The 11,389-nt window shown below is 51.4% G+C and overlaps 5 protein-coding genes across 5 annotated transcripts; 3 read left to right on the forward strand and 2 right to left on the reverse strand.

The window, feature by feature from the left end:
• Positions 1–1,120: 1,120 nt before the first annotated feature.
• HO133_005380 (uncharacterized protein) lies at positions 1,121–2,721 on the forward strand (the record flags this gene model as incomplete). The annotated part of the gene is made up of 4 exons (XM_037296290.1): positions 1,121–1,366; positions 1,415–1,705; positions 1,757–2,383; positions 2,446–2,721. The coding sequence occupies 4 exons, from the start codon at positions 1,121–1,123 to the stop codon at positions 2,719–2,721; spliced, it is 1,440 nt and encodes a 479-aa protein (XP_037148272.1).
• Positions 2,722–4,496: 1,775 nt separating this feature from the next.
• HO133_005381 (uncharacterized protein) lies at positions 4,497–5,066 on the forward strand (the record flags this gene model as incomplete). The annotated part of the gene is made up of 1 exon (XM_037296291.1): positions 4,497–5,066. The coding sequence occupies one exon, from the start codon at positions 4,497–4,499 to the stop codon at positions 5,064–5,066; it is 570 nt and encodes a 189-aa protein (XP_037148273.1).
• A 604-nt stretch (positions 5,067–5,670) lies between these two features.
• HO133_005382 (uncharacterized protein) lies at positions 5,671–6,491 on the forward strand (the record flags this gene model as incomplete). Its single annotated transcript, XM_037296292.1, has 4 exons — positions 5,671–5,832; positions 5,887–6,224; positions 6,287–6,389; positions 6,447–6,491. The coding sequence occupies 4 exons, from the start codon at positions 5,671–5,673 to the stop codon at positions 6,489–6,491; spliced, it is 648 nt and encodes a 215-aa protein (XP_037148274.1).
• A 351-nt stretch (positions 6,492–6,842) lies between these two features.
• On the reverse strand, positions 6,843–7,669 carry HO133_005383 (uncharacterized protein; the record flags this gene model as incomplete). Its single annotated transcript, XM_037296293.1, has 2 exons — positions 6,843–7,487; positions 7,532–7,669. The coding sequence occupies 2 exons, from the start codon at positions 7,667–7,669 to the stop codon at positions 6,843–6,845; spliced, it is 783 nt and encodes a 260-aa protein (XP_037148275.1).
• Positions 7,670–8,500: 831 nt separating this feature from the next.
• On the reverse strand, positions 8,501–9,436 carry HO133_005384 (uncharacterized protein; the record flags this gene model as incomplete). Its single annotated transcript, XM_037296294.1, has 1 exon — positions 8,501–9,436. The coding sequence occupies one exon, from the start codon at positions 9,434–9,436 to the stop codon at positions 8,501–8,503; it is 936 nt and encodes a 311-aa protein (XP_037148276.1).
• Positions 9,437–11,389: the final 1,953 nt, after the last annotated feature.

An 11,389-nucleotide genomic window follows, 5' to 3' on the forward strand; every position in this document is an offset into this window, starting at 1 on the left:
ATCCGCGCTATGGGGATGGTCCTTCTATACCTTGATCTTGATGACGTACAACTACACTGAAGACTCATACAAAGCAAGTCAATTCCATCCTCGAGGCCCGATAGGCAACAAGGATCTTCTGACCGACATCTTCAGGTCTTCAGCGCCTCCGCACTCGCAGGCCTCGGCCTTGTCCGCAACGTAGCGGGTGCTGGCTTTCCGTTATTTGGACAGCAGATGTTTAGCTCTCTAGGAAATCAATGGGCTGCTAGTCTTCTTGCATTTTTGGCCGTACTTCTGGTCCCAATTCCTTTTATACTTGAAAAATATGGACGGGCGTTAAGATTCAGAAGCCCTTGGGCGAAGCAGCACATGGATGACTTGACGGAGGAGGAGGGATCTTGTATGCCGAAAGATCCTGGGAGCGAATCCTGAAGATTTCGTTGAGGCTCAGCAAAGCTGCTCCTTGGTAATCTAGGCTGTGAATGCACCTGACGCGCATCGCTGCTGTCGTAAGTCAATTTCTGATTGGGACTCGCGAACCTCGTGGATACAAGAAACTGGCTCTTCGCTTTGATAGGCATGTAATCTAACGCACTTACCAAGACATTTGGGCCGGATCACTAACACAGCTGTTCTCAATCACCGAAGTCATCAGATTTCTTTTGTGGCAAAAATGGTGGGGACATCCTGCCACAAACATACTGACCATGAACCTAGAGATCTGTTATAATTTTGCTGCCTTACTGGTGGCTTACCGGGCCTCCTCAACCTCGAGGAAGGCTGCCCTGTGCCGCAGAGGACTTTGTGTGGGTGTGTCTATGCGATCTTGCGCGATACGATCAAAATCCAATTTTATCGTTTATGCGATGCTCCTCCTGTAAGAACACAGACCCAGGGCGTGGATCGTGCCGCTTCATCAGCCGCCGACGCGAAGACTTGAGCGCATGATTGATTTAAGCAGCATTCAAAGTCCCCTGAGACTTCGACAAGCTTAAATCTTTACCACAACGTTCCTCTCCTCAACTCTGCTCCCTCTGATCGAATGGCTGAAAAATCTCTTAGCGTGACAAAAGCCATTGGAAGTCCTTGCGTACAGTAGCGCAGTTCTCCGCTACTCAAGAAACGGGAGCAAGGAATAATGGCTGCATCTATCCTTTTATTGGTGATGGGAATTCTACATTTCGCCCATGGCTTGGTCGAATATGTCGTCTATCCTGCTGATAAGAAGGCCATGTTAGCATGCTCGCACATCAATGACGCACTTGTCAAGATACTCGGCGGCAGCAGAGTACGAATTTACAAGAGCCAAATCAGACAAACTACGGAGTTCTGGTTCATCGAAGCCCTTGAAGCTCAAAAAGTAGCCATTTTGCAGATTCCAGGAGTGCGTACCCTCTCTCACACTGAGCATAATTATAATGACAGCTTCTAGGTGGATGCCGTTATGGAAAACGTGATAGTCGCTCAGAACTCTGGAGAAAGCTTTAAAGATACCTCGGTGTTCATGACTGCCAATAGCACAGGGTCAAATCAAGCGATTCCAGAGCTCAAACTACCTCTTCGAAGGCAACGGGACGCGCCTCAAGATTTAGATCTCGTGTCTTGGCCGCCTCGCAAACGACTTCCCGTCCTTGGCAAAATGCCATGCTACGTATACGACATTGCCAGGGGTATAGACACGTACATTTACATCATAGAAAATGGTATCAATAAGGATAACGATGTCAGAACCCAATCTTGACGACCACCGCATTATTCTCTAATATGACTCTAGGAATTCGAATCGATGCCATGGCCGCCAGAGTCCGACGAGTGGCACTACGCCTACGGTGTCCATGACAGCACCACGGATGATAATCTAGCTGGACAAGGGTCATGCGTAGCATCGAAAGCCGCTGGGTGGAAAACGGGTGTTTCGAAGAACTCCCAGTTGGTCGTGATGAAGTCCTTACCGACGCTAGCGGACGTGAACTTCGCTTTCGCCGCAGCCTTGGACGATATCATGGAGAAAGATCGTCAGGGCAGAGCCGTGGTCGTCTATCCCGCAACGTCGATACAGACATTCGGCGCTGGTTCCGTGTTGCCGAGGAATTGGAAATCGGTGAATGAGCTCATCCAGGAGCTTTTCGCCCAGGACGTTGTCGTAGTGACTGGATCCGGCAACAACGCCGCACGCTCTTCAGCATTGGACACAGTTCCAGCGCTTTGGGGCTTGGAACCAGACTACCCCTTGATAGTCGCCGGGGCTGTAAGAATAGACGGGACAATCGCGAGATTCTCGCAGGGCGCGGGGGCTTTGTCAGAGATCGTTTGGGCGCCAGGAGAGAGTATCGTTTGTGCCAATGGACCGTCATCCCCAGGCTTAGCGGACAGAAGCGGTACTTCGTTCGCCGCTGCAATGGTAAGCACCGTCCTTGTGCGTCTGCCCAATTCAAAGATTATCATCTTAACAAGGACCTTCAGGTTGCAGGACTTGCCGCATACGAATTGACGGGGCCCGACCCCCTCCCTCCGGGATCAGTACCTAGCATCATCCGCACCAGGCTCCTTGCCAACAGTAGGCCGGTTTCTCCGTTGACAGTACCAAAAGTCATTTGGAATGGACAGAATGGGGCGCTCAATGCACTGCTGAATAATTCGACCTCGCAATCTGTGCTTCAACTTGTGCAGGAAATGCCGAACGCGACGCTCATTTCTGGCATTACGAACTTGACGGAGGGACAAGCGTCAGTAGCATGATGTTCTGGTGACCGAGGAGTCGACTCCAAGTAGTCCATTAAGATAGCGAGGTGGTAAGTGGATCGGTATAATCAGAGCACTGGAGGAAGGGGCAACGCGTGTGAAAAGCTTCAGACGAAAAGGAGTGATGATTTCTTTTGAAGCACATCTTCTCCGTGAACGTCAGGGAGTGGATCTGCTATCTCGAGTATGAGATTCTGTCCATAATCCCAGCAATTCCGGCGGATCGGTCGTATATTCCACATGTATGGCGTCTTTTTCTGGTTCGGGGACGCGGGGTGGGGGGCTGATCACCTATTCCGGATGTCTCTTTCGCAGTGCTCCAAAGCGAGCCTGCAAACCGAGGGACAATGCTTAGAACTACGTCCTTTCGAGCTCCGATCTCCCTTTTACATGTCATGTCATCCTTCAATCTATCCAAGTCAAAGTCGTGCACTTCCTTTGCAGCACGACCCAGAATTCCATCTCTTCCAAGCCTCGTTTCTAGCCCCGCATCTTTTCATCATCGGATACTTTAGAGTCCCAATATCCGCAACTTTTCACAACGGCACCTCCCAGCATACCATTCTCCCTACACAATCCACATCGCACTGACTGCCGCCCAAGCTTCAGTTTGGGGACACTCCGCAACAGAACTTCCCTCGTTCCTACGAACAATCTGTTAACGCTCGCGTAGCAGTAATTTCTCCGATAGCAGCTAATTCACTTCTTTTCATACCCTTGTCCACATCATCCTACTACCTCTCCCCCGCACCATCTCCGACATCCAAGACCAACATGACTTCAAAATCACATCATGCGTCAATCGCCAAAAAAGACCAATCCCGAAGCAACCGGCAGGGTTTCAGACAGACATGGAAGTGGCTTGCCAGAAAGGTCAAACTCACTCACAACGTCAGCAGCGGCTGCACCCTCAACCCAACCCACATCAACACAAAGCGATCGAAACAGTACCCGAACGGCGGGCAACGGACCACTCGGGGATGCCTCAGATCACGGACCGCTTCCCCGTCTCCAGCTCTGCAGTACCGCGCCGCGGAGGTCTTGTCCCGGTACGATGGATGGATGGATGGAACCTCGCGACCTCCACCTAAACCCCCCATCTCTCGCATGCCTTGAGTGCTGGCGCAAAGCTTGACTGACCGACCGACCGACCGACTGATCGATATCCACCCACCAACCGCAATGCAAACACGTCCACCATGCACACAGGCGACCCAACTGACCCCCTATTCCCCGACCAGGCCCCCTCGGCGAGTCGGGTGCGGAATCGTCTCGGTTCCTGGCCGGCTTCCTTTCCCATCGTAGTGAATCAACGGCGGGCTCTCTCCGGCTGATCTGTATCGGCTCGTGATCTCTACATCGTCCTCGATCACGCAAGCCCCCGCGGCTTCGTACTCGGAAAAGATGTAAGAGATATGCCTAGCATCTCACTGTGCCCACCGCGATCGTCTAGGCGGAGATCGTGTGACGAGGCCAGCGCCTCTCTAGAGAGTAGGGTGGGAGAGAGGTATCTACCTTTTTTTTCTAAGCTCGGGTGTACGAGGCGTGTGTCCGAGTGTGAAAATTTCGCATTCGTGACGCGTGTCAAAGCAACGAAGCGTGATCGATGCTCGCCTGTCGGCTCTGGGGAGAAAAGGAAAGGGAAGAAGAAAGCAAAAAAAAAGCCGCAACGGCGCACGCGATCGTTTTACCCGCCCGGTATTTGCCCCTCGACCCCTCGATTTTCGACCGGGACTCTGTAATGGTATGAACAGAAGGGAAGGGCAGCGAGCATGATTCTACTCGTCATCTTACTTCTCGTACCCACCCACCTCTCCTTCGCCTTCCTCCCCCCTTCCAACTCCTCCCTCCCCCTCCTCCGCTTACCATCCCCACCCCCACCCCCGTCCCCCCCTCCCCCCACAACCTTTACAGCACTCGGCCCCCCCACTACCCCCCTACACGGCAAACCCTGGCCCTCCCCCCCCTACCGGCGCCCCATCAAGGACGGCCTCGCCATCACCATCACCGCATACGGCGACTCCCTCGCCGCCAAGTACACCGCCTACATCCTGAAGGCCCTGCTCGCGATCCAGCGCGTCATCCGGAACGCCGGCGGGCCCCACGACGTGCTCGAGGAGACGACGACGGTGGGGAAGTTCGCGGGCGCCGTCTACGCCGAGGTCGGCTTCTACGCCCTGCACGCGCCGGCCGGGATCGAGCGGGTGCAGGCGGCGGAGGTGCTGCAGAAGGTGTGGGAGCTCGTCTTTGAGTATTCCCCGGCGAAGGAGATCACGTCGTCGACGGTTGTGGCGGAGGGGAGGGAGTTGGTGCTGTTTAGGTTGAGCTTTCGTCAGATATGAGGAGGTGTGTGTGTGTGCTGAATGGAGGATGATGAGTTTGATGACCGGTTTCGAATCTGAGGCTGTGCGGGATTTGTTGGGTGACGAGGTACTAAGAGACAGGGCACGCGGTCTGAAGAGTAGGTAGAACATTCCATCACAGACGTTGACGAGGAGAGCAATTTGTCGAAAGAACCCTCAAAGCCTCCCGAGAGTGGGACTGCTGTATCTCTCGGAAACCGCAGATGATGTACCAAAGAAGAACATGCAAATTCGTACAGACACAATTTTCGCAGTGGTTCGGGTCGATACACGGCTCCGTTGGGTACTTGCTACAATCGAATCATAAAAATGTTGGATCTCAAGTCATTCTCGCTGAAGAGGGAAATGATAGCGCCGACCCCAACCAAGTCTCGGACGACATCGTGCGTCATCATCTTCACGATAAGTGGACGAGAATACAATTCACTATTCTCGCTACCTGATGTGCGAGTCGTTGATCTGCGGAAAAGCTCCGAATGCTGTATATATTCTTTTCTGTGCCACGAGGCCCTTTTGGAAATTGCGAGAACGTCGAGCAAGTCGAGACTGAGTGATGAGTTCTCCAATACTTGCCACTCTACAGATGCCAGGCGAGAGAACGTCCTGCGAGATGAACCTCAATGACGATGGGGATATGAAAAAGACATTAAGAGCCCTGATGCTTCAAGGATATATCATCCTGAAAGACGCGACCACGGTCGAGGAATGCTGGGATGGCGCAGTGCAAGATCTGTCGAACCATCGGGTAAGGTCCAAATACACGGAATGAGCAGTCTCGCCTAAATGACGGTAAAATTAGCTTGTTCAGGAAATCATGACCGCTAACAACGAAGATGGGTTCGTTGTCCTTCACCACGAATGCTATTATATGGAAGCAGGGCAGCAGCCAATTCAGCACAACAATAGCGCCGCGCGAAGAGCCGAGCCTATGTTCCTCGCCTTCCATTTGGGAGGTCAAAAGGGTGTTACGAAATGGGTCATCACTTGCGACGAGGGCGAGAACGGTGAGATGACGGAGATCTACGTTCCAGTGGAGGCTGTGGCTGGCGACATTTTTCTCTGTAATGCTCGGCATGATCGGTCGGACCCAGCCCCTTGTATACCAAAGGATGCTTTGTGCAACTTGATAAGGATCCAGTATAAAGCGAAACCTTTCCCCTGAGAGGTAGGAATCAAGCGCCAAGCTTGGATATTTCTAGGTGGAAGATCAAAGTGACTCTGAAATTCGGCTCTCTTCATACTCTGAACGTTACCAAGATCACATCTTCCTATGTCCAACGTATTGATGATATTGCTAGCACGGTATGCCCCAATACCGTGAGGCTAGACCTATTGCTGCTCTCAAAAGCGTCAACGCAGTATGTGCACCAAGAAGTACCTGCAATGCATATCATATTTTCATGATGGGAGATAGGGTTCAAAGTATTTCTTGAGTCAGGGGAGATGAGGTCGAAAGCTTCATGACTTAGATCGAGAAGGCTTCTTTGGCAAGCAGGATCCTTGAGTCGCAATATTTCGACGAAATGAACCAGGGAAGAGTGAAACACATAAACCGAAACGCGATTCGTGGGCGAGGATCGCTTGAGCCTTTCTGAACAAGCTTAGCAAAGGTTAACGCTGTCCCATTGCCCACCTCTGTCCCCACCCCTCGCTCCTCCCACCCAAAACGGCGTACCATTTATGCATGAACGGCCAAAGCATGATCCAGGCGACAGGACTGACTAGGGTTGCGAACATAATGTTCCATTGAAGAGCTCAGACATGCTCCGGAGCATCTATGAAGAATACGCGTTCCAAGGGAACGTGACTGCCTCGTCGAACTGCAGCTCTCCACAAGTTTTCTTCCTCCTTCAAAGCGCCTATGATTTCGATTCGCTGAGGATACTCTGCATAAGTCTGGTCGAAATCCAGGTTCTCTAGCAGTCCTTGCCCAAGCCTGCAACATCCTGAGAGGCACCGGCAATTGCTCAGATCAAGGCGGAGTAGGTCGAGATCAAGCACAATAAAAGCGTCGATCTTGTCCGTCCAAACATATAAGAGGTCTAGAAAGCTCTCACGATGCAGAAGCTCCGCTTTCTCACTCCTGGAAAGGCGCTCGAAGTCGTCCCCGACGACATCGAGCCTGTTCTCAGCTTTCATCCGTTGGACCATAGCGGACGTGTTCTCCGCAACATCACGCATATCGAAGGCGCAATCGAGCTTCTTGACTGGGGGTATGGTTCTCATCGTCCGGTACGCCCAGTCATAGAATTGTCCCATCTTGCATAAGGGTAGGTAAAAAATGTTCTTTCCCGAGCAGAGTACGGCTTCGGCTTCGTCTTGCATTCTGTGACTGACTTGAAGGAGTCCCATGCCGGCGGCTCGTGGGTCCATTCCGGAAACCGCGCCTCCACGCGGGGACTCCATCGCGGATACTCTTTATCCACGCAAAGGCTCAAAGCTACATGCCCCGGTGCTAAAGCCAAGTCCAGGATTTGACAGCGGATTTCCGTGGGCAGATCGAAGTAGCGGAAAGGTCCTCTTCGCTCAAAATCGGAAGCGAGAGGATGGAATTTCCAGTCGGAGGAGTTCTGATCGGCCATTGTTTGCTTTGCAGGACCGGATGGTTGTTAGGTCTAAGCTCGTGAGGACGTCGCTTGAGCAATGTACAGTGACTGAACGAGAATTTGAGGTTCGAGCCTGGGACTACGCGGCTTGGAGACTCGAAGATCATGTCATTGCCATAATCCTCTATGTTCTTGTTAGACTTTTACTGGCTACGAGCCGGATTTGTATGAGGTCCATGGTTGTTGTTGAAAGTGAGAGGGATCCATGTCGCGTCCGAAGAATTTGTACGTCGCTTAGCGCGGTTTGTATAAATTTCACAAAGTAATGCAACAGTCATACACAAGTCTCAACTCTCTAGAGCGTCTTGAACGGAGACTGTGGTTGAAAACATAATTCGATGATGCGTCTGCTTAGTTTGCGAGACGATCTGCTAATGTACCCTGCCGCTCTAACGGTGCTATATAGCAAGAAGTCTTGAAGCCTTGAATCCCTCCAGCCTCGTACAGATTCCTGTGCAGCCACAATCCAACATAATATCCAGGTCTGTCTCGCCCGGGAGTCTCTCTAAAGTGGACCATCTCCTCCTCTAATTGACAACATCATTTCATTGAGCTCCTAGAGTCCTCCGAAACCATGGGCCCGCGTATCGCCACTGAGATGGCTTCGGCGCCGGCCACATCAGGCCGTTGGCCGCGGAAGCGGTCCAGCATCGGTCACTGGTTTCCACGCTTGAATCCTCGATGGCGATAGACCGAACTGGAATACCTCCGCCTTCAAGATGAAAGATAGCCGGTCAAGTCTTCCGGCCCCTCTTGGGCATGATGGATCGCGGCCTCGTCAACATATTGGTGGTGTCGATATCTTTTTCATATATACGATTCTTCCAGTTTGCCATCCTTTTTCTTCTGCCCAGGCATCGGGCTCCAACTCCCCATGCACCCTGGCATATCCGGCTCATTACTGCAATTGAACAGCGTCGGCCATAACCTCTCCACAGTGTGTCCAAAAAGCGGATTGTCAGGCAGGCTCTCCCCGAGCATCTGTTTTAACCCTGCCGGCTCCTGCTCTTGGTGTATCCAATGACCCTCCGGCGCATCCAACAGACTGCCTATGTATTCATATATCCACCTTGGCCTCGTAATTACTTTTTCTTTCGCCACAATGAATTGCCCGAGCCAGGAGATTGACTGTCGCTCGGTGGAGTCGCAGACTTTGTTGTCGAAGAGGGTTTGGAGTTGAGGGAGGAGGGGAAAGTGGCCGGTTGGGCAGTTACCGCAGACGCAAAAGATGGGTTTGCCACCGTGTTGGAGGTTGAAGAATTTGGTTTCGTTGGTGAACTTGTAGCGGAGAGATTTGTCGAGCCAGTCGGTGAAAGGGCGGGAGGTGTCACCAGTGTCGTTGAGACCGGTGATTGCGGCTTGGCTGAACATGGTGTAGGGGTATATATGGTCGTAGGTCTTGTTGATGTGGTGCATGTATGTTCCTTGCTCTCTGCCGACATTTGGGAGGCGAATGACTTCTGCAGCATCCAAGAGTTTTTTGACCTGATCGAGGTTGGTGTGCTTGTTCTTTGTGTATACCGTGACGGTTGAACCGAGCTCTTTTACGAATGGCATCTCGCGCACTGCAGTGACCCAATCTTTCACTTTGGACAAGTTTTCATTATAGTGAGAGATGACCAGCTGAAACTGTGGCTGTTTTTGATGCTTCTGAGAAGGCATGATCCATACGTGGATAAAAACGATGCAAGACAGAATGGCGAGGCCCATGCGGGCGACAGGGGAACTAAGCCAAGGTATCATGACGGTGGCGGATGACTTATATGTAGAAAGCGAAAAGACTGAATATATACGCGCAAAGCCATGAAGAGACAATGCGATTGATAAGAAGAACAGAGGAGGGGAAGAAGAATAATAATCAACATTCAAAAGTGAAAGGTGAAATGAAAGGAGTGATGATTATTGATTACGACACCTCCGCCTCCAACATTATTCTGCAGCCGAGGAACCCCTGTTGACTCCTGATTCCTGAAACGAGGGAAGTATTCCTACCAATCAAGATTACCGTTCCGACTTGCGGAGCCGCCAACCCTTCCCCTATTCTTGAGCCTAACAGGCCTGCTTCGTCTAAAGTCCCCGAGAAGCGCAGCCCACAGCCCAGGATTTTCGTGATACACAGCAGTATTTTCCTCATGGAAGTAAAAAAACAAATTCACGTAGACACACAGTATCACTGCGATACGAAGTGCAAGCAGAGTGTAGTACGTACCAAGGGTTGCCTGTCATTTCCAAGGTTCCAACACGGGAGCAAGATTCGGCTTCGACAGTGCCGCAAAGTTATCTCGGGAGACGCAATGCTGCGTCGATAAAGGTCAGGAATTATCATCTCATTGGGCGATTCATATCACCTTGAGATCTAGCCTTCATGAGCCAAAAAGAATCCGAATGAAAGCGAATGCGAATGCGACGGCGACAACGAAGGAGTCCGAATGAAAGCGATTGCGACATTGCTTATCGAAGACCGATGGCTGCACTCTGAGAAGCCCCGGTGGTGCTGGGGGCGTTGTGCGGGGGCAACTGGTAGCGATGAAGCTGACTCTCGCTGCCAGCCTGCGCTTCTGTCCTTCTTTCATCTCTATCTGCGAGATAGCTGCCGAAAGTTATCACGTTTAAGCTTGATTGGCTTGATGAAGGTGTGATGATGAAGTGAGGTTGTCTTACCTACATGGAAGAAGTAGGAATGCTGCAGGCGCCCCGAACCCGTTGCATGCAGGGCCGCTGTCAAGATTCCTCCGGCATCAAATCTTTCTGACAGGACGGGCAGGTCCATCATTGAGGTTTGAACGACGGATTTTAATCCTCCTCGAACAAATCTGTGTGATCTCTCTTTGCGTTGGCTTTGTCATTGCTATCGTCACCGCACAAGCCTCAGAGCAGAACGCAGACGATTCGGCAGGCCGCAACCTATTTCATTCAGCCAGCTGCAGCGCTTTATCTGTTCGACTAGAAAATAGGTCCATCAAACGTTGTAGCTGGCTGGTGCTGATATTGGCATTGCTGTTCTCTACGTTTAAGTGACCCCATCCTCATTTATTTACCCACATCTTCGTAAAATAAAGCTTTCGTGCTTCCCACTCAAGGCCAGCTAACCTTTCAATTCCTTGGAGCAGTCTCACTTGCTGGAAGTAGTATCGTACATGCAAGACTACTATCTGCAAAGAAGGCCGCCTTAATGTATCCTATTCTTTTTGAAGGCGCAGGCTACAACCTGGATCGCTACTTGAGCTACCATGAAATTTACGACCCCTCATTCGACGACCTGGTCGATTTACATCACACCTCCCACGAGGGGCAATAGAGCCTCGCCCAAGACGTCGGCACCGGCCCTGCAATGGTCGCTGAAACCCTCACGAAGCGCCTCGACAGGGTCATACATAGCCAGCGACTTGAATCCCCAGCAAATATTCATCGCTCGCACACGACTCCATTCTTCGCCAATCTTCAGCATTGACGTCTTACAACGCCGAGTAGGGGATATAGCCGAGCAAAATAGCAGAGTCGATATGGCTACCGCCGCAGAATTCAAAACTTCTTATCCGTCCGAAAGAAAGCGGCAATTATCGGGAAAGGCGATTCTTCGCCCATTGGAGAAGACCAGGCCATACTGAGCAGTTTCACCTTCCTCGAATGATCCAGAGTATTAGAGTATTGTTGGTAAGAGAACGACGACGATTGGCGATGCAGTAGTTACACTGA

This window comes from Letharia lupina, assembly GCF_014066315.1.
Source record: "Letharia lupina isolate WasteWater1 chromosome Unknown contig_21, whole genome shotgun sequence".
NCBI classification, from domain to species: Eukaryota; Fungi; Ascomycota; class Lecanoromycetes; order Lecanorales; family Parmeliaceae; genus Letharia; species Letharia lupina.